The 18,985-nt window shown below is 39.3% G+C and overlaps 1 protein-coding gene across 10 annotated transcripts in view; it reads left to right on the top strand.

Moving 5' to 3' along the window:
- The window catches only part of Marchf1 (membrane associated ring-CH-type finger 1), an 814,098-nt gene that overhangs the window by 757,129 nt on the left and 37,984 nt on the right, over positions 1-18,985 (top strand). For all 10 annotated transcript variants that reach the window (XM_075986882.1, XM_075986884.1, XM_075986889.1 and 7 more), the window contains one exon: positions 3,025-3,205. In XM_075986882.1, the coding sequence (XP_075842997.1) occupies positions 3,025-3,205 (181 nt within the window). The remainder of the gene's footprint in view (positions 1-3,024; positions 3,206-18,985) is intronic.

Consider the following 18,985-nt stretch of genomic DNA (forward strand, 5'->3'; position numbering starts at 1 on the left):
TCCAAATGCCCATCAACAGATGAAGTGATAAAGAAATTATGGCACATATGCACAGTTAATTTTTCATCCATAAAGAAAATTAATCATATAATTTGCAAGGAAATGCATGGTTCTGATACATATTGTTGAGCAAAAATGCAAAACAGAAAGGCAATGATCACAGTCTTTCTCTGATACATGGATTGTAGATCTTAATCTTTATGGAAAACATGTGAATTTTCTATACATGGAAGACAGTGTGCATCAAAAAACTAAACAGGGGACATGAAAGTGGAGAAAGATCTTAGGATAAAGGTGGGAACGAGGACTAAAGGACATATATGACAGGAAAGCAGAAGAGGTATTGTAGGAGAACAAACAAGACCAAAAGGACCAGTGGACCAGTGGGAGAGGAAGAGATGGGAAACCAGAAATGGGGAGGAGGATTCACAAGAGATAACAAGAACAGTGAGAGAGACCATAGTGGCTACAAAAATAAAATTATAATCAAATTCTACACAATGGAAATCTTGTTTTCTTTCACTGGATGTTTGTTTGTTTGGTTTTGGTTCTGATTATTTTTGAGATTGTAACTTAATTATATTTTTCCCTTTCCCTTTCCTCTCTCCAAAGCTTCCCATAGACCCCTCCCCACACTCCTTCAAATACTTGCCCTCTTTTGTTATTTCATGCATATGTGTATTTGTATAAACATGTATATTCATAAATATAAATATAACCTGGTAAGTTCAAGGCTGACAATAAGCATAACAAACTGGATGTAGAGAAGCACATTAGGCCTCGGTCCTACAAACACACACACTCACTCACACACACACACACAACTATAGGAAAGTGATGGAAGTTGGGAGCAGCAGAGGTGGTCCTTTGCAGAGAAAAGCACACCAATTGGTTGTCCAATATCAAATGGTCAGCCCTGAGAACACACATACAAGTAACACTGGCTATGTTTATAGGATGGCATGTTAACTATGCAACACCCAGGAAGCCCTAATCTGTGACACTGCATTGACGTCAGTGTGGGACAAAGAATGGCAGGCCCAGTTTCTGTGCCTAGGTCTAGATAAAGGAGATGTTATTGAACTAGACATTAAAAATGGGCACTCAGAAAAATTTTCATTTCCCTCCACCTTGCTGGCTTTTTATATAAGACATCCCAGCTAACTCAGCTAGGAAAAAGGGGATGGTGATCATGAACTTGTTCTCATCCATACAATGCCTACCCCAAGGTACAGGAGTTAGTGCTTGTCGGCTTTGTTTTTACCTAAGAAATAAATACAAAAGACGCATGTACTCTGTCATCTGTCTTTCTTTTTAAGGTTGGTAGATCATAGGGTTTCAGTTCCTCTAACTCCTGCGCCAGTTATGTGAACAACTGCCTCACTTCCTCTAGTTCTCCAGGGAGACAGTGTAATTTAAAAGTAGATTCTTAATCCTCTCCTCAGAACTCCTGCTCCTGGAGATGAGTGTGCACACCTCTGAGGAAGTAGAAGACACTGATTTATGTGTTCTTCCAGCCCTCCACTGGGTCATTATACAGATTTAAAAGGTCTTTAAATATTATAGTCACTGCTTGTATTTTGAATAACTACATACCAACATTTCTATTGAAGTTTATTAACTGCTCTCAGCAGTGGGGTGAATTATAAAATTATTGAAGGTCTAAGAACTTTTTCTATTCTATGTATATGATTCAGGTACATGTGTATGCATGCATATTCATGTGTGTGAGTCAGGCACATGTGTGCAGTACACATGTGGATGTCAGAAGACCTCAGTCCTCTCCTTTACCTGCTTTGACACAGGGCACCTTAGCTGTTGGCCACAGCTGCCCCATACACTTCCTAGGATGTCCCTTTCTCTGCTTTCCCATCTTGCCCTAGCTGGGGTTACAGGCTCACTATCACCCCCAGCTCCACATGGGTCCTGGGGTTTCCAACTGAAGTCCTAGAGGGCAAAGACTTTCTTTGGTGAGCCATCTCTCCTGCCAAGGGCCAAGTTTTTAATTCACTTCTCAGCATAATAAAAGGTCTGTCTCATTCAAGGAGAAAACTTTCTAAAATATAAAAATAAGAGTAATGTAAACTTAAATGACTGTAACTATGCAACTAGGATTTGCTTTAATCCAGAAATTAATAGAACTCTAAATTTATAGATAGAAATGTTAGCATTTTCAAAAAACAGGATTTACCACACTAGAATTTAAGGGGAGCAGGAATTTTGGGGGGTTTTATATGATGATAATTATAGACAGTTCATTGTGACCTAACCAAAGATTTTCTTGATGATACATTCAGACCCAACTTTCAATATCAACCTTATAATTTTATTTCACTTTAGAGGTTTTCAAAATTTTTCATAGTAGTAATATCTCAAACTTGTAAATTATACAATGTGACCCTTTAATTGTAGCATCAAAATAACAGTGACATCATCAAACTATAACATTCTTTGTATTATGTCTTCTTCACTTTCTCTCTCTCTCTCTCTCTCTCTCTCTCTCTCTCTCTCTCTCTCTCTCTCTCTCTCTCCAATGTCTTATTGCATATTTCTGACTGTCCTGGACTTGCTTTGTAAACCAGGCCAGTCTCAAACTTGAAGAGGTTCCCTTCCTCTGCCTTCCTAGTGCTGGGATTAAAGTGTGAGCACCACAGCCAGCTTCATTGGGATCCTTCTAAGCCATGACCTTTATATATAAAACACCATAAATAGTGACCTTTTAAACAGACTAATGCCCCAAAAATTTGTTCTTGAAATGACTCCGCTGTCCAAATGAATTGAATGTGTTTCTGGTGTACAAATGTCTCATACGCCCTCTTACATGGCTAGAGTCTGACAGTTATGTGAAAGTAAATGGGTATTGATCACAGGTTTGGTTCTACCACCAAAGCCGGAGTAAAAAGCCCATGAGTTATAGATTGTAGGTTACAGTTTCTAATACAACCCAAGACAGGCAAGGCAGTGCTCCATGGGGGAGCAGTGTCCTCTGGGAGAACTCATGTTTTGTGCTGCATCCCTCCCCAGGATCTGTCACTGCGAAGGAGATGAGGAGAGCCCGCTCATCACACCCTGTCGGTGCACGGGAACCTTGCGCTTTGTCCACCAGTCCTGTCTCCACCAGTGGATCAAGAGCTCGGACACTCGATGCTGTGAGCTCTGCAAGTATGACTTCATAATGGAGACCAAGCTCAAACCTCTTCGGAAGGTACAGTGTGGATAGTGGGCAGAACAGGGAGGGGAGAAGGAGCATGCAGAGCAGCTTGCTTTCAACCTGGCTTCCTCTGCCAACATGCTAATGTTTATGGGGGGTGCTCGTCCTATAGTGGACTCAATGGGCAAAATGCAGCCATGTCTGCAGGTAAATCAGTTTATTCTGTTTTATAATGTGTGACTTCTAGATCTTATAAGGGTGTACAGGTTCATAAATTCACAGAGAAATATTTAACTGTGTATAAATGAAAAACACAATTAGAATTCAATGTAATTGATGAGAAGCTTGAGAATTTTGATCTTTTGAGGTCAGTATCCAAAGTTAGATGATAAAATCCACGAAATAACATGAACTCACTTGACTTTTTAAAAGCTGACTATTAGATAATAAGAAAATGATTTATTCTATAAGACATGGCCTAGATTATGTATAATTTCTTTTAACACTTGGTCAGATGTTAAATGAATCACTAGAGGGGGTACAAAGAAAGCTACTATTTTCTATATGGTTCAGCAAGTTGCAAGAGAAATAGAAGTATATTTTTAAACTGTAAGATTTATCTTCACAGTCTTCATCTGTGGTAATTCTTTTATAGAACATGGTAGTAAGGCTGTGAGCCAAGAATAAAGTTAACAGTCTCCAGTAGAACACTTGTCAAGGGCTCTGTAAGGGTGAGGTGCTGCGTTCATTCATCCTCAAGGCCTGAAATTTGCCATTTAGCTTGTTCATCTTTTGCCTAACTGCAGCCTTGCACACGCACACACAAATGCACATGCACACACATACACATATATAAAACATATCTATGTATATAGATGCCTCTATATCCAAAGGCACTTTGGGGACTGCAATTTAAATAATGAATTGGCCCAGGACTGATTTTCTATTTAAATTAAATGCAGAGCTAACACAGATAGAAAGAGCAATGCATGGAAATAAATGTGAGGAGTTCCAGAATGAGAAGAGATGAATGCAAACAAGGATTTTCCACTAGGCGTCTAATGGGGGCTAGCCATGTAGCCACTGTAATTCTTTATCCATTCTCTAAATTAGAGGGAGGGAGAGTAATATGCCCTATTTTTGTAGTAGACTTGATTTTTTGTTTTGTTGTTTTTCAAGACAGGGTTTCTCTGTGATTTTGGAACCTGTCCTGGAACTAGCTCTTGTAGACCAGGCTGGTCTCGAACTCACAGAGATCCGCCTGCCTCTGCCTCCTGAGTGCTGGGATTAAAGGCGTGCGCCACCATCACCCAGCTTAGACTTGATTTTTTTAATTTTTTTTAATTTAAAAATGGTGTATAGATCTAAAAACTATATACAAATCACCTTTAGGGAAATGAATTTTTTTTTTTTTACTTGGGATGACCCAAATGCCAAAAGGTGACTCTCTGATTCTCTGGGCCCCAGAGCAATCATTGCAGAAGTAGGACGTGATGGATACTCTACACTCTCGCTCTATATGCTAAGCGGAAACTGTACTGATGGAGCTGGATGACATGCTTGTGAATCTTTGACTTTCTCTTCTTGTCTCTCCGAGAATGATAAGTTGTTTCACAGAGTCTGCAACCTTCCTTGCCCCTTTCCCATCATCTACCCACACAAAATTTTCATTTCAACTTAGTCAAACATAATATCTGAATTTGAGAGCAGGAATTGAGAAAAATAACATACTCAAGTTGTCTCTTTTATATTAAGCCTCCCAACATACACACATATAAACATAGAGGGAGCATAACATATTAAACATGGTAATGGAAAAGAACTCAAAACCTATCTTAAGAAAATAACTCTTTAAATATGACTTAGAACTTTTCTTAATGTGTCTTGATCAGAATTTACAACTAACCTGTTTGTAGTTGGAAAACAACAGCAAAGCCTCATGGGAAAGTATGGTAGCCTGTAAGTTTTGTCCATAAAAGCCCCTACAATAAATGTCTTGGAGTCATTGCGCTGGAATATTTCCAGGGAGTGGCTCTGACCAAATTCCATATTATTCAGTGTTTAGTATTTTAATAAAGCTTGCTTTAATTTGGCCCAAAAGGCAGAACTGGTTTTTCTCTGGCAATCTCAGGACTAACAGTAACCAGAATAAGAAAATACATCTGTGTATATCCATACAATGGATGTGTTGATCAACTCAACAGAAACATAACTACTTATTAGTGAAACAGCATAACTTCTTTACAAAAAAAGGAGCATTTCTTTTGACCATAAGTATTGACAAAAGACATTGTTTAAATATCCTTCATATTTGATAAGCATAATAGGTAGAGAGTTAGCTTCTAACAGAGATGTACCTCCTTGGTAGCCCACAGATGTGTTTTATATAAGTCATTAACTTGAATACTAGTTATCAACCTAACTATGTGATTATTTTGGGTAATATTTCACATATTAAGTTTTGTATATCACAGCACTTGGCTTGACTGGAACCACATTCTTTATGACTACGGGGGTGGGATTAGATGGGAATGGAATGTTGCTACTGTAATCTGCTTTAAATTCTTGGCATTTCTCGCCCCTCATGTGATCTTGAAGTCCCCCCCCCCCCGCAAGCACACACACACACACACACACACACCATCCGGACTGGAAGGAGGATGTGAATATTCAGTTCCTATGTAAGGCAGGATTCCTAGACATGAGACATGAGTACATCCTATCCATACTTCCAGGACATTCAAAACCTATGGGAAGAAGTATTTTAAATTCTCATTCTCCTCTCTCTGAAAATATGAAACACAGCCAAGGACTACAGGAGACATTGCCTTCAGCCTTGTTTTAGATTGTGAGGTGGTTCAAAACAACATGTAAAAAGAATTTTAAGCTGTTCTAGATGGTTTGTTTTGATAAGATGGCAGTTCAACAGCATATTCTTTTGGCTGTTTTTGAGTATTCATAAAGAATGCTATGCATAATGTTTGGTGAGAATATATTTAAAGTACACACAACTCAGTAATTACATTACAGTTTCCAGCATTCTAAATACCAGGTACATGAAACAATTAATTTAGCTAATGATTCTGGATCTCTACCATCAGTGAATGGAAGTGAAGTCTGTGGTTAGATGAGATGATTTCTCCAAAGAAAATGTCAGTCTTCATAGTCTGATGGAGCTTGGTCTTGACTGTCTCTAAAGATACCAGTAAATCCTTACCTCATTGATTGTCGTTACACCAAAAACTACAGTTAGCAAAGTCATCAAGGGAGTTTAATGTTTGTAGAAGAAAATCTTTAAAGTCAAAATAAAATGAAGGGTTCATTCCAGGGAACGCAAATCCCCATCATCTTTAAGTCAGTAGCTCAGCTACTTTTATGACAATCAATAAGAGTCCCATTAACTAGCTTACTTAGGGCCAGAAGAAACTCTCAGAGCCCAGGAAAGAAAAACAAGTCACAAATAAAGCACAGTGATGAGCTAGTGAGATCTGGAAATGTACACACTGCTGATTAAGAAGCATAAACTAAACTTCCATTCTGAAGCTAAAGTCTGGGATTCCAAACTGAATCTCCCTGAAAGAGAAGCCAGGTGCTGACATAAAGCAGGTTCTCAGAGACAGCAAGTACTACTGATGACTTCTGTTCTGCCCTGAAATATATGTGCATATGAACCACATGACAAACATAGAATGTATCTACTTACTTTTTATCTCATTTAAATAATTCAAGCCTGTTTTGAGTAAATATGTGGATCCCATTTTAAATAAGAAGAAAAGAGTCATCATATCAAACTTAATGCCACACAATGCAAATATATTTATACTCGCTGCATGGTACATGATGGTCACCTAGCTCTTGAGTTCTCATTAAGAACCATAACATTCGCTTTTCTGAGTATGGAGGCACAAGAAGCTGAGGCCAAAGGATCAATGAATGAATGCTACCCTAGCAACATAGGGAGATGTTTTCCTTAAAAGGCTGAGTGACAGAATTTCTTCAATTTTTCCTAAACTATTTCTGATTGAAATGTTTTAAAAGAAATGTTTCTAAAAACACTTTTTTTCTAGAATATTTATCCTTCAGCCTAGAAGAAACACTTCGCCCAGACTCCTTGTCCCAGGAGCTCAGTTACATTACTATATACACAGCCAAACCCTGGGTGCAATAATTCAAAAGTTTATTTTTTCTTCACTGTGCTTTTCTCAGTCTTTTTAAATGTGTTTTTCTGAGCTTGTCAGTCTGCCATGTGTTCTTTCCTCCTTGCTATCAGCAACTAACGCCATTTCTCTGTTCCTGGGACAGCCTTAGACATACTTCTTTACTGAGTGCAACAATAACAACCAAGGGAGCTACCCTGACGGGTTTACCAAAGGTTGGACCTAGCTCTAGTGGCCTTCTGCAGGGTTCTCCCCCAATGGCCTGCAAGAGTTTTTGTGTTAGGGACATTAGAGCCTCATTCTGGAGTCTACAAAATTCCTTTTCTCATCCTTTTTAGTTCTCAGTTTTACTCAAAAGTCTTGAAATCACAGGATGCGAAAGCACTCAGCAGACAAAGCTGTTCTTTTGTCAACTGAGCTCAGGTTTGGAAATTCGTTATTCTATTTCTTCACATAAAAAGCTACAGGCCATGAACATCTATCTCTGTCCTAGTACACAGTGCAGACAGAACTTTCTCTGTCTTTCTTGCAATGACCTTAGTTCACAATGCACACACTTTCTCCTGTTGATTTGCACTTAGTTTCAGATACCACTCTAACACCCTGACAGGAAGCCTAAGGGGCTCAAAACACTTGTTTTCCAGCTTCGGTTGTCCCAACGGCAGATACATTTTTCACAACTTGTTCACTGCCGACTGATGATTACATCAGACACTATTCTTCTTTCTTCCCCACTGTGCCATTCACAGAAATGGGGTGTCTGCTAGGCTGGCTGTCAATGACAGGATACAATGAGCACCCTCCACTGTGCCATTCACAAAAATGGGCTAGTTGGTTGGCTGGTGTCTGTTGTCACAATCAGGAAACAATAAGCAACATACTAAACAATACAAAGATACTTCTTTAATATTTCAACTTGATAGAAGCATTAACTTTTCCATTAAATTGAGGTTTTTTATTGGTTATATTGCCTTAACACAGAGATACCTCCATAATTACAATTGATACTTCAGTTAAAATAATATTACAGTGAGAATCCATGGCATTGCCTACACGTCTTCTGTAAAGTATGAGATAGAAAACACAGGTACCTTGCAGCTCTTTCTAGTCAGTAGTTGGGTCTAGTCACATGAGTTTGTTTCTTCATGTCTTTAAATGAAACACTAGTCCATCAAATAATTACATAGTCATCTAGAATCAATATTGTAGAACAGTTTGTCTACAACAGAAATACTATTTTCTGAAGGCTAGTAAATTCTTTTTTATTTCTGAAATTTCCATGCATATATATAGTCCTTCTTCTAGGCAGGTTTGAAATCACACTACCAGTAAATCATGCCTGTATAGTCATTCCAGAAGGAACTCAGTGATGCCCAACTCATGAATTTGCTCAACATACTATATGCTAAGAATCTACCTTGTGCCAGGAAGGCTTAGCAACAGGAAAGACAAAGCAACCCCACATTCTCTGCATAGGTGGAGAAGAATGGGAAAGGATATGAGACTATAAAGTGCTCCAGAGGGAATTGGGAAAGGGAGCCCAAAACAAGCTGGCAGCCAAAAGCATAATCTAGTAAACTATCCTAGTCAAAGGAACATAAAAGAACAACTGTAACCATGGAGCAAACTGGCTATCCCTTCCTTCTTTGTTCTTCATGCAAATATAGATGGTATCACTTAACCACTGGGCACCCCAGACTCTCGGGACCAGAATCAGGAAGTCGAGAAGGATTTGACAGAGGTTGTCACAAACTGTTTTTGAATAACTTACCACTGACTAAATAAATGACTACTAAACAAATATTCAGTTCTTTTTTATTACTAAGCATATCTATATATTAATTTAGCTGTTTCTTTCACTGAAAACTAATGTCACTTTTCAGGGAAACTGTTACTGTCTATTATTATTCTAGTCGTGGGGATAGTCATTTAGCTCTGTATTAGCTTTTCTACTGAAATTTACAACCAGACAAATATTTACCCTTAAGAATATCTATTATTAGCTGGGCAGTAGTGGCGCACGCCTTTAATGCCAGTACTCAGGAGGCAGAGGCAAGCGGATCTCTGTGAGTTTGAGGCCAGCCTGGTCTACAAAGTGAGTTCCAGGATAGCCAGAACTACACAAGAGAAACCCTGTTTCAAAAAATTAATTAATGAATTAATTAATAATTAATTAGTTAAAAGAATTAGGAAAGTGAGGTGTTCTTGTTTTATTCTCCTGGAGCTTGCTATGGATGAAAAATGAAACACAGGCAAAACCAGATTATCTGCAGCACCAAGAGCTTTGCTATGATGACCTTCCTCAAAAGGGGGGGGGGGTTTCTCTTTCATCTTATTTTTTTTTTTTTGACACAGGGCTTCTCCCTAGCTTTTTTGGTTCCTGTACTGGAACTAGCTCTTGTAGACCAGGCTGGACTCGAACTCACAGAGATCCGCCTGCCTCTGCCTCCCTAGTGCTTCTTCCATCTTATAATACCTGAAGGATATAAATACCCTTAAATCACTAAGGAATATCACTAGTTAAGAAAGAATAGTTCAGACAGCAACTGAAGCCAGGCCTGATGGCAGGACCTGCCATAGCAGCTACTCAAACAGCTGAAGCAGGAATATCAAAAGTACAAGGCCTGCTTCCGCAGCTTAATGAGATGCCGTGTCAAATTAAACAGTAAAACATGGCAGGACATGTAGCTCAGAGGTAGACGGCTCACCTAGCACATGTGGAATCGGGCCCTAAGCTCAGTTCCCAGTAAAGTCACGGAGAAAATTGATAAAGGAATGAGTACTGGCCCAGGCCTCAGAACTCCTTATTCTGCTGCTAATACTTAACCCCCCTGAGCTGTGCCTCAGTTTCTCAGTATGTTAAAAGAGGAGATAGAAAAGTCATATCATTAATCTTTCTTCCAAGTTAAAACCTATTCCATGAAAAGTGAAGAATTCATCTACCTAAAAAGAAAGGAATGTTTTAAATACTGAGAAAAACAAGATAGGTATGCATGAAGTTGTGCTCACAGTGCATCAAATTCTATTAGACAAAATGTTAAGCAGGAAGAGGGACTGATATTGTTCATAAAAACAGCCTGCACAACAGCATAATATTTTTGCTTGTTATTATTGAAATTTTATTTTAATTATAACATTTTGCCTTTCCTTTCCCCTTCTAAACTCTCCCATATACCTCTCCCCATTCTCCTTAAATTTATAGACTTCTTCATTAATTGTTACATGTACATTTATATGTATATACATATATGTATCTATACATGTATGTGTATATAACATTTTGAGTCCACATGATGGTACATATATATGTATATATTATACATATAAATATATATGTATATGTATAAATATTATATGTGTGTATATATATATAATATTTTCAGGGCTGACCATTTGGCACTGGACAACCAATTGGTGTGCTCTTTGCTGGGGAGGACCACCTCTTGGCTTTACTCGGTTGCCTGTAGTTCTTTCTGCAGGGTTGAGGCCCCAAGGACTTTTCCAATCTAGTTTTGCATGTCCATTGGAATCATCTTTGTTCATTTCAGCTCTTCAAGGTCACCCTGGTGAGAACTTACATGTATAGCTTCCCATTTTACTAGGAGACATTTATCTCAAAGCAAACTCCTTGGTCCCTCGTCTGGCTCTTAGAGTCTTTCTAGCCCCTCTTCTGCAATGTTCACTGATCCCTGAGTTTAGGAGTGTTTTGTAGATATAACCATTGGAACTAGGTCTCACAACTCTGCCTTTTAATTGATTATAGTTAATGTTTAATATTTCTCATTGCTCTATATCTTTAATCCCAGCACTCGGGAGGCAGAGGTAGGTGGAACTCTGTGAGTTCGAGGCCAGCCTGGTCTACAAGAGCTAGTTCCAGGAGAGGCTCCAAAGCTAGAGAAAAACCCTGTCTTGAAAAACAAAAACAAACAAACAAGAAAGAACCCAGAAAAAGAAGATAGGACTAAAAGAATTGAAGTTAGGAAAGGGGGGAAAGGAAGAGAAAGGGGGAAAATATAAAAGGGAGAATGTGTCTGTGGGCAGTTAACAAGAACAAGGTTTCCTACAGAAAACCAGGTCTGGGTCCAGACTCCATTCCTCCTCTATTAAGTTGTAAGCTGATGTTCATAGGGCAAGGCAAAGCCAATTCAAGTGCTTCTTGACAGTTATTGTGGAGCTAACACGTTTAGGAAAGGTCCCTGACCCTCAAAAAGGAGTCTGGATGGGTTAGAAGCCATTTTTACTTGGCACTGAGGAGATAGCCTGAGATTTATGGTCCTAGCAAGCTAGTTGTAAAAAATAAATAAATGAAAGAAGAGAAAAAGGAGGAAGGAAAAACGGAAAGAAGGAGGAGAAAAGGAAGAAAGGAAAAGAAAAACACCAATATTTTGTTTTTAGAATGGAGTTTTTATAAGTATTAGACTACTTCAATATAAAGTTGTAGCTGAAAAGTTTTTTTTTTCTAAACAAATATAGCTATGTTTGGAAGCTGAGAAAAGGCTTGAAAGACTAGAGAGCATCTACTGGGCTGTATTCGTATATAAGATGGCAGTCAGGCGTCTTCGTCTGAAAGAACATAGTAAGAAAGGAATGCCCAGTTAAGTTCCAATAATCCCACTTCATCAAACAACAAGAATTTACTGAGAATCTCCTGTGTGCCATTTGCTGGAGGCGGGCCGGGGCACATGTGGTTCTGAAATGTGGGAAGGTCCACCCAGCTTCCCCTGAGATTATAGGAATGAGTGAGACACAACTTCTCTGACCTTAGAGAATTTGCATTCTGGTGTGGTGGGAATGGAGGTAGGAAGTTTTAAAGTGAGTTGACTGGATTCCACATTCTTCATTTTGATTGATTGTGGCTTTCTATAGTGACCTCCATCTGTTGCAAAGAAAGGTTTCTTTGGTGAGTGGTGAGCCATATTTATCTTTGGGTATAAGGACATATACCAGAAGCTATACCCATAAAGTCACACTAATGCGATTGCCTAAACATGAACTGAAGGTGAACGACAATATAGACATGGCAAAGAGGACAAGGAAAATCCCCAAGAGACATCAACCCTCCACAAAGAACTATGGGTAACTAAGAAATGCTGACAATAGGAAAAATAGTCTTCCCCGGGAAAGAGCACAGCAGTTGGTTATGCAATACCAAACGGTCAGCCCTGAAAATATGCATACAAGTAACACTACACAGATGGAGCTGGCTATATTTAGGAACATGTATGTGTATGCATGCATGTAATAGCAAGGAAAAAGAGACCATAACTTTAAAAGTGCAAGGAGGAGTATATGAGAGAGTTTGGATGTTGAAACGGGAAGAGAGAAAGTTGCATGTATAATAATCTCAAAAACAAAAACAAAAAGACATTAGAAAGACCGAGTTGATGGTAATAGCTTGAAATAGATTAGACAATGGTATAAGAGATAATTACAGACCTACAGGGGGATTCTTATAATTCCAGCAGTAAATTCTAACTGGAGAGAAATTTGTAGGATAATTTTGGCGATAAAGGCCTCAATATTCAACTGCTTCTATGTCTTAAGAAATGAAGAGTTTAATGAAGAAAATCCCAGTAAGAAGTGTGCTGATTGAGTACGGTGACCTAGGGACAGGACGATGCAGAAAGACAGCCCTGCAGAACTTGGCTAGGAAAAAATACCATGTTTGTAGAAAGTGACTGAATCTCATGGACCATTCACACTAACAGTCAGGTTATCAATGAGAAAAACAGCCCTGCTTCATGCGATGAATAGTCCATAAGGAACTGGGATTTCATAAGGGGAGATTGAACTATGACATTCTGTAGTCAACATACAACTGGTCCAACGGATGTAACCACTGCTTAGCCCGAAGTGATTGTCACAATCAACACTTCTTCAAATCAGGCCCCAGTTCTTACCATGAACACACACTAAATTTGATCAGCAGGAGTGAACCAAAGCTGCCTATGACAAGCTTGAATAATAATGCGCCTGCTTTTCCACTCGGCATGGAGTCCATTAGTCAGAGCTGCCACTGTGTATTCACTGTCACTGCAAGACTTCCACCGATGTTCCTACTCATCCATGGGCTCCCTTTCTGCGGCCAGAGGCTTGAAGAGCTGTCAGTGCCCCCATCAGAAGAGCAAGTCAACAAGTAGCATTAGCCTCGAGAGGAAACCATAGACTCATCCATCGGGCACCCTAGCTATGACCCAAAAGGAAGGACACACATGATGCTTGAAATGAAATCTTTCTTTGCTCTTAGGCTTCATGGCCATCAGCACATCTTCTTTGCTGCCTTGGCCGGCACATTCAAAGCTGTCGCTGACTGGAGACAGATGCTGTCTGAACTTACGGAAGCTTGCCCAAGTGGTTTTCATCTCAGTTACTACAGATTCAGTCCTTTGGCTTTTGTTATGTACCCCTCTGGTCCCAACTCATTTCTGCAGTCTCCAAGCTAAGAAAGCAAAGTCACACAGGACACCCCTTCCCTGAGGACCATCTCTGATTATATCAGATGAATCACATTATGAAGCTATGTTGGAAACAAAACCCATACAGCATATTAAGCCATAGAAGAGCATAACTCTTATTTTTTTAAAGAAATATCATTTTATAACAGGAAAACCTCATTCAGAATTGCTTTATGGTGATTTATTAGAGCAGAGAATCAGAGCTATGGACTTTGAACAGTGGTACAAAGAGACACTTGCTGAGGAAGGAAGCAAACTGTTTCAAAAACCTGTCTTTTCGATAACAGGCTTTCCATCTGAGGCGTGGTGCTTCCCAGATAAATCTGTCCTTAGCCAGGCCACAGTAATTGGACTGGATCTTAACAAGCTTTTCCCTAGGTGACTCAAAACCAGCTTTGGAGCAGTAATCCTCATTTATGCTCCTTATTTACAAATATGCAATAGGCATAAGTGATATTCCTTGGGGAGAAGCTTTGAAAGGGAGACTGCTTGAAAAACCAACAAAATCAGGGCAAGACATCTTTTTCTCAGCACAATCAACATTGAGAGAAAGTGCGGAAGGCCCTGGGTGTCTTGAAGATGTACAGTGTACAGAAAAGGGACAGGCTGGGGTAAAACACATTTCACTCCCCTTCTCCTTCCAGTCTTGGCTGCCCAGAGTTTTCATCTTGTCTAACAAGGCTCAGTGTTTCATAGGTCAGGTAACACTGCCTTACCATGGAATTAGTTTTCTTTTAACCTAATTTGGTAAATCGTTGGCCATGTTGACATATCAGAGGTCCTGCATTGCCATGGATTTCTTGACAAAACCCTTCCATGTTGTCAAGGCAACCAACTTCACTGCTTTTTTTTCCCTCTCTAGAAAACAATTTCCAACATTGCAAACCCTAAATCACAATCATCCCTTATAAAACTCAGGGTCAGATATGTCCCCTCTATGTGTAAAGCTGTTACTTTTTTTATGAGATACTGTGTCGTTACAATGAAAGAATTTGACTTGAGGGATAAAATGTGTATTAAAACACCGGAGTTAAAATAATCACCTAGCATTTTCATCTTGTTGCTTCGTTCCCAGGAGACAAGAGATTCTTTACTACTGGCAGTTATAATTTTTTGAAACTGCTGTATCCATGTCGACATATATTGAGTAAATTTCTATGTAAATTATTTGTCATCAACAGCTTTCTCATAGTTTGTGAAATTAAATGGCTGGTTAGAAAGTATGTCCAGGGGTTAGTACCCCCGACTTGTTACATATTTGCCCCATTTTAAGAGTCAAGACCTTGTGAGAGTCCTTTTCCATGTAAAAGGAGTCACTTTGCAATTCCCTGAGAATCTCTTGAATTCAAGCAGTAGGCAACCTTTTCTCCAGAGACCTCAGTCACAGCCCAGTTGTTTTAAAGAAAAATCCCAAAGGAAGGAGAGGAAGAGGGGCCTGGTGCTTTCTGTTAGTTCCCTGGTAAGAGGAGCTCACTTAGTTCTGAAGAGGGAATGATTATTTTTAGATCTAGATCTCCACGATGAACTATATAGGCCACATTTTGTTTAACAGTAATCCCAAGTAATTCTCCATCCTTAGTCAACCGGTACCAGTGGTTTAAATATCCAGTTATGTTTTCAAATATTTATAAAGCTCCATTGCCCTTACATTTTTGCTTGGAAGTCAATTACCAAATTGGTAGTCATGCTAATTTTACAGTTCCCAAAAAGGTTTAGAACAGAAGTGTGTGGCTCTAGATGAAGTTTCTGTATGACACTTGGTGGGTCACAACACTTTCACATCGCATGTGTCATCTGCTTCAGCCGGCACTGGGGTGCTGGGTAGTTCCTAATATTCCTTCCTTTTGCTTATGATAAAAGGCAAGAAAATAAGAGATGGGGAGGCAGGAATTGGGGGCATGATGCTCTCTAAACTGCTTACTGCTCTCTGGGGATGTTGATATCTTTAGAGACCCAAGAAAACTTCCCAGCTTTCTGTCCTGGGAGAGCAGGCTGTTTCACTTGCTGAGCAGGCTCTGTGGGGCCTTCTGGAGCTAGGAATGTGCAGGCGACCACTCTGAGGCTGTATCACCTGGGGTTGGCCACTTTGAAGCTGTCCAGGATACAGATTTTAAGGGAAAACCTGGAGCTGGTGCTGGGGCAGTCTGCAGTTGATATGAAATCTGTTGGTACTGATAGACCAGATAGAGAAGGTAAAGTTAAAAAGCTTAAGAGAAAAATTTTATCCAGGCTGTACATTTTAGGCCGGTGGTCTCCTAGTTGGAGATAGGGAGTCCTAAGACCAGGGAAGAGAGAGAGAGAGAGAGAGAGAGAGAGAGAGAGAGAGAGAGAGAGAGAGAGAGAGAGAGAAATCTCACCCTCAGGATAGGCAGAATTGGCAGATGGGGAACAGGTTGTTAATTGACTATACTTATCTGGTGTCCATTTGACCTTTGAAAGGTAGATTCAAGCCGACTCCCTGAAGTTTACAAGAATTTTTTGCTTACAGAAAGAGACATTTTAGGTATGTTAGCATTACCATTGTTTGTAATCGGTACTAAAATCCACATAGTAGAAAAGGCAGTAGATTTGTGCTGCTGAGTCACAGTAGAAGATTGAGAACCCACAAGTTAAGAGCGTGAACACTCTTCCCTCTATCCAGAGCACTGGGCGTTGTTCTTTACAGTGGCAGGTGTCTCTAGCGGGACAGCGGTGTGGGGGAGACCACATCCCACAGCGGACCTCTGTGGTCCCCTTGGCAGGTGAGAGACTGCCAAGGGGAAAAAAAGAAAGAGATACACTATGCAGAGCAAGTTTGGGTATAGGGTTTATTTAGTGGGTTATGGAGGGGAAGGGAAAGGGAGAGAGAGGGAGGGTAGAGGGAGGGAGAAAGAGATGGCAGAGAGATAGAGAGGCAACAGCCACCTCTTCAGAAGAGAAAGCACAGGCTGCAGGAGGTGGGACTTGCCTCTGAGGAAGGAGAGGAGTGGGTGGGGCTTGTCAGACTGCAGGAGGTGGGACTTGCCTCTGAGGAAGGAGGGGGGGAGTGGGTGGAGCTTGTTGCTTATTGGAACAGGGTACCCAACCAAGTAGCAGGACAAGCCAACAGCAGTTCATAACACTGGGTACATAAGATGAGGTAGATGTTTTTAGAGGAATAAGACATACTTTTAAGTCTATACTTAGAAGACAAGCAAATTTAAAATCTTGAGCTTGTAACTATGATAATAATAGTCAGTGTTGGCCAGAACTAGACTAATAACTTATTAAAGCTCATTGGTTAATGTTAAAATTCTTTTGAAGTTTTGAAGTTTTAATATAACAATAATGTAGAGAGAGAAATATTTTTCATTTTTACATATATCTTAAATCACTTTCTTTTATCTTTACAAATTGCACTTACTCGCCTTAAGATGCCTTCTTAGACCCTTATAACTTTTATTTATATAACTTAAACATTTTTCTCAACCCTCACAACTTATGCTTTTGTATCCTCACACCTCACATGAAATTCACACTTTTTTCTATCCAATCATTCGCCATGTAACCCAGGTGATTGACTACTGACAGAGCCATTGTAATGAGTTCCTTTGAATGACAGAAGAGTAAAAAGTTACACTGAAAACTGTTTTATGACTTCCTGTCTTTTTAGAGTCTGGTAGCAAGGTAAACTGTATCTAGATCTGGTAATAGCTTTAGGTAATTGGGGCTTAAGGCTCACAGTTTACATGTGAAGAGGTCTAAGAAGGATAAATTTCACCCGAGTAAGCAGAAAGTACAGACCAAGCAGCTTCTGAATTGATTAAAACTGGCAGAGGCTCACTGGCTACCTGGGCAATCTCACTGAGGTCCCTCATGCTCCTTGCAGGCAGAGTTCCCAGGGCAGCATCATTCTGCACCTGCCAGACTCAGACTTTTCCTGTGGAGTAGGAACTTGAGCGACTGTCCTACCTTGTCTAGGCAAAGTGGAGCAATCGACTCCCCAATATCTTGCTTATTCACAGTTTGGACAAGATCCTGGCAGTGGTTAAAGTAAAGGACTTTTTTTTTTCATCCAGTGGCTGGCCTTGCCACATTTAAAACAAGCTCCTGGGTGGATTTCTTCTCTGTCCCATCATCATCTTTGGAGGAGATTATGAGTGTTGCAATAAACTGGCATGTCTAATTGTGAAAAGAGCCCCTCCCTCTTTTAAATTAAACATTCTAAATGCCATATTCAGCAGATCTCTGAAGCGTTTGAGAATCATCTCTCTATTAAGTTTACTTAAACTTAGCAAACTTTGTTTCTAGTTACATACAGGAGGCTAAATAAATCTCCTTCTGTGTAACTGTCACATTGGCACTTAGCATGACTACAAGTATATGTCTGAAGACATTAAGAATTTGATCATTTATATGGTAACTGGCCATTAACTTGCATATATTAATTGTCCTTAACAGTTTAAATGTTAGCAGTTTTCAAAAGATTAGGATTTTTTCAGCCTTATCCCTGTTAAGTTAAAACCTTAAAAATAACAATTTTGAATTGAAGCTATTTTCATATCAAAATAAAACTTTTAATCTAGATACAGTCTATGGGGAGACTAGCAAGTTTACTGATTTTTTTTTATAGTACACCATTGTAAAATCCTGCAGGGTTTTTTTTATTTTTATTTTTGTTTTGTTTTGTTTTTGGTATGGCTTAGTCTATCCAAATGTCTAAAGCTTAGGGTAAGGAAAGACAAAGAAGCTAGACAAATATTATTGTGAGCCTGAGTAGACCTTAGGAATTTTTAAGTCTTGATGATCAAACATACCTTATTTACTAAACATATACTGTTATGTATCTAAATTTTCCAGCAGCTTGGTGTTGAACAGTTAGCAAAGACATAAGTAGCTATCTTAAACTAGCATTTGTTAATCTGAATAGACTTTTATAACCTTAAGTTTTTATCTTCCATATACAGTAAATACAAAACCAGAATTGAACCACGTATATAGTATGTTATAGCAAATATAACTTAAATTTTTATCATCATACAAAAGTCCATACTAATCCAAGATACTTTGGAGACTTGTTGCTGTTTCCTTAGCCTAAAAAGAGACACAGTAATAAACAGAGAGCTCCTTAGGACTGAGAAGGTCTATAATTGTTGCTCTATGCCACATGGCCATCTAAAGACAGTGGTTAAGTCACATAGCATATACTCTTTAATCTTAGTAAAATGGCTACCAGCCATGTGGCTACTTACATCTTGATGAGG

This window comes from Microtus pennsylvanicus, chromosome 9, assembly GCF_037038515.1.
Source record: "Microtus pennsylvanicus isolate mMicPen1 chromosome 9, mMicPen1.hap1, whole genome shotgun sequence".
Classification (NCBI taxonomy): Eukaryota; Metazoa; Chordata; class Mammalia; order Rodentia; family Cricetidae; genus Microtus; species Microtus pennsylvanicus.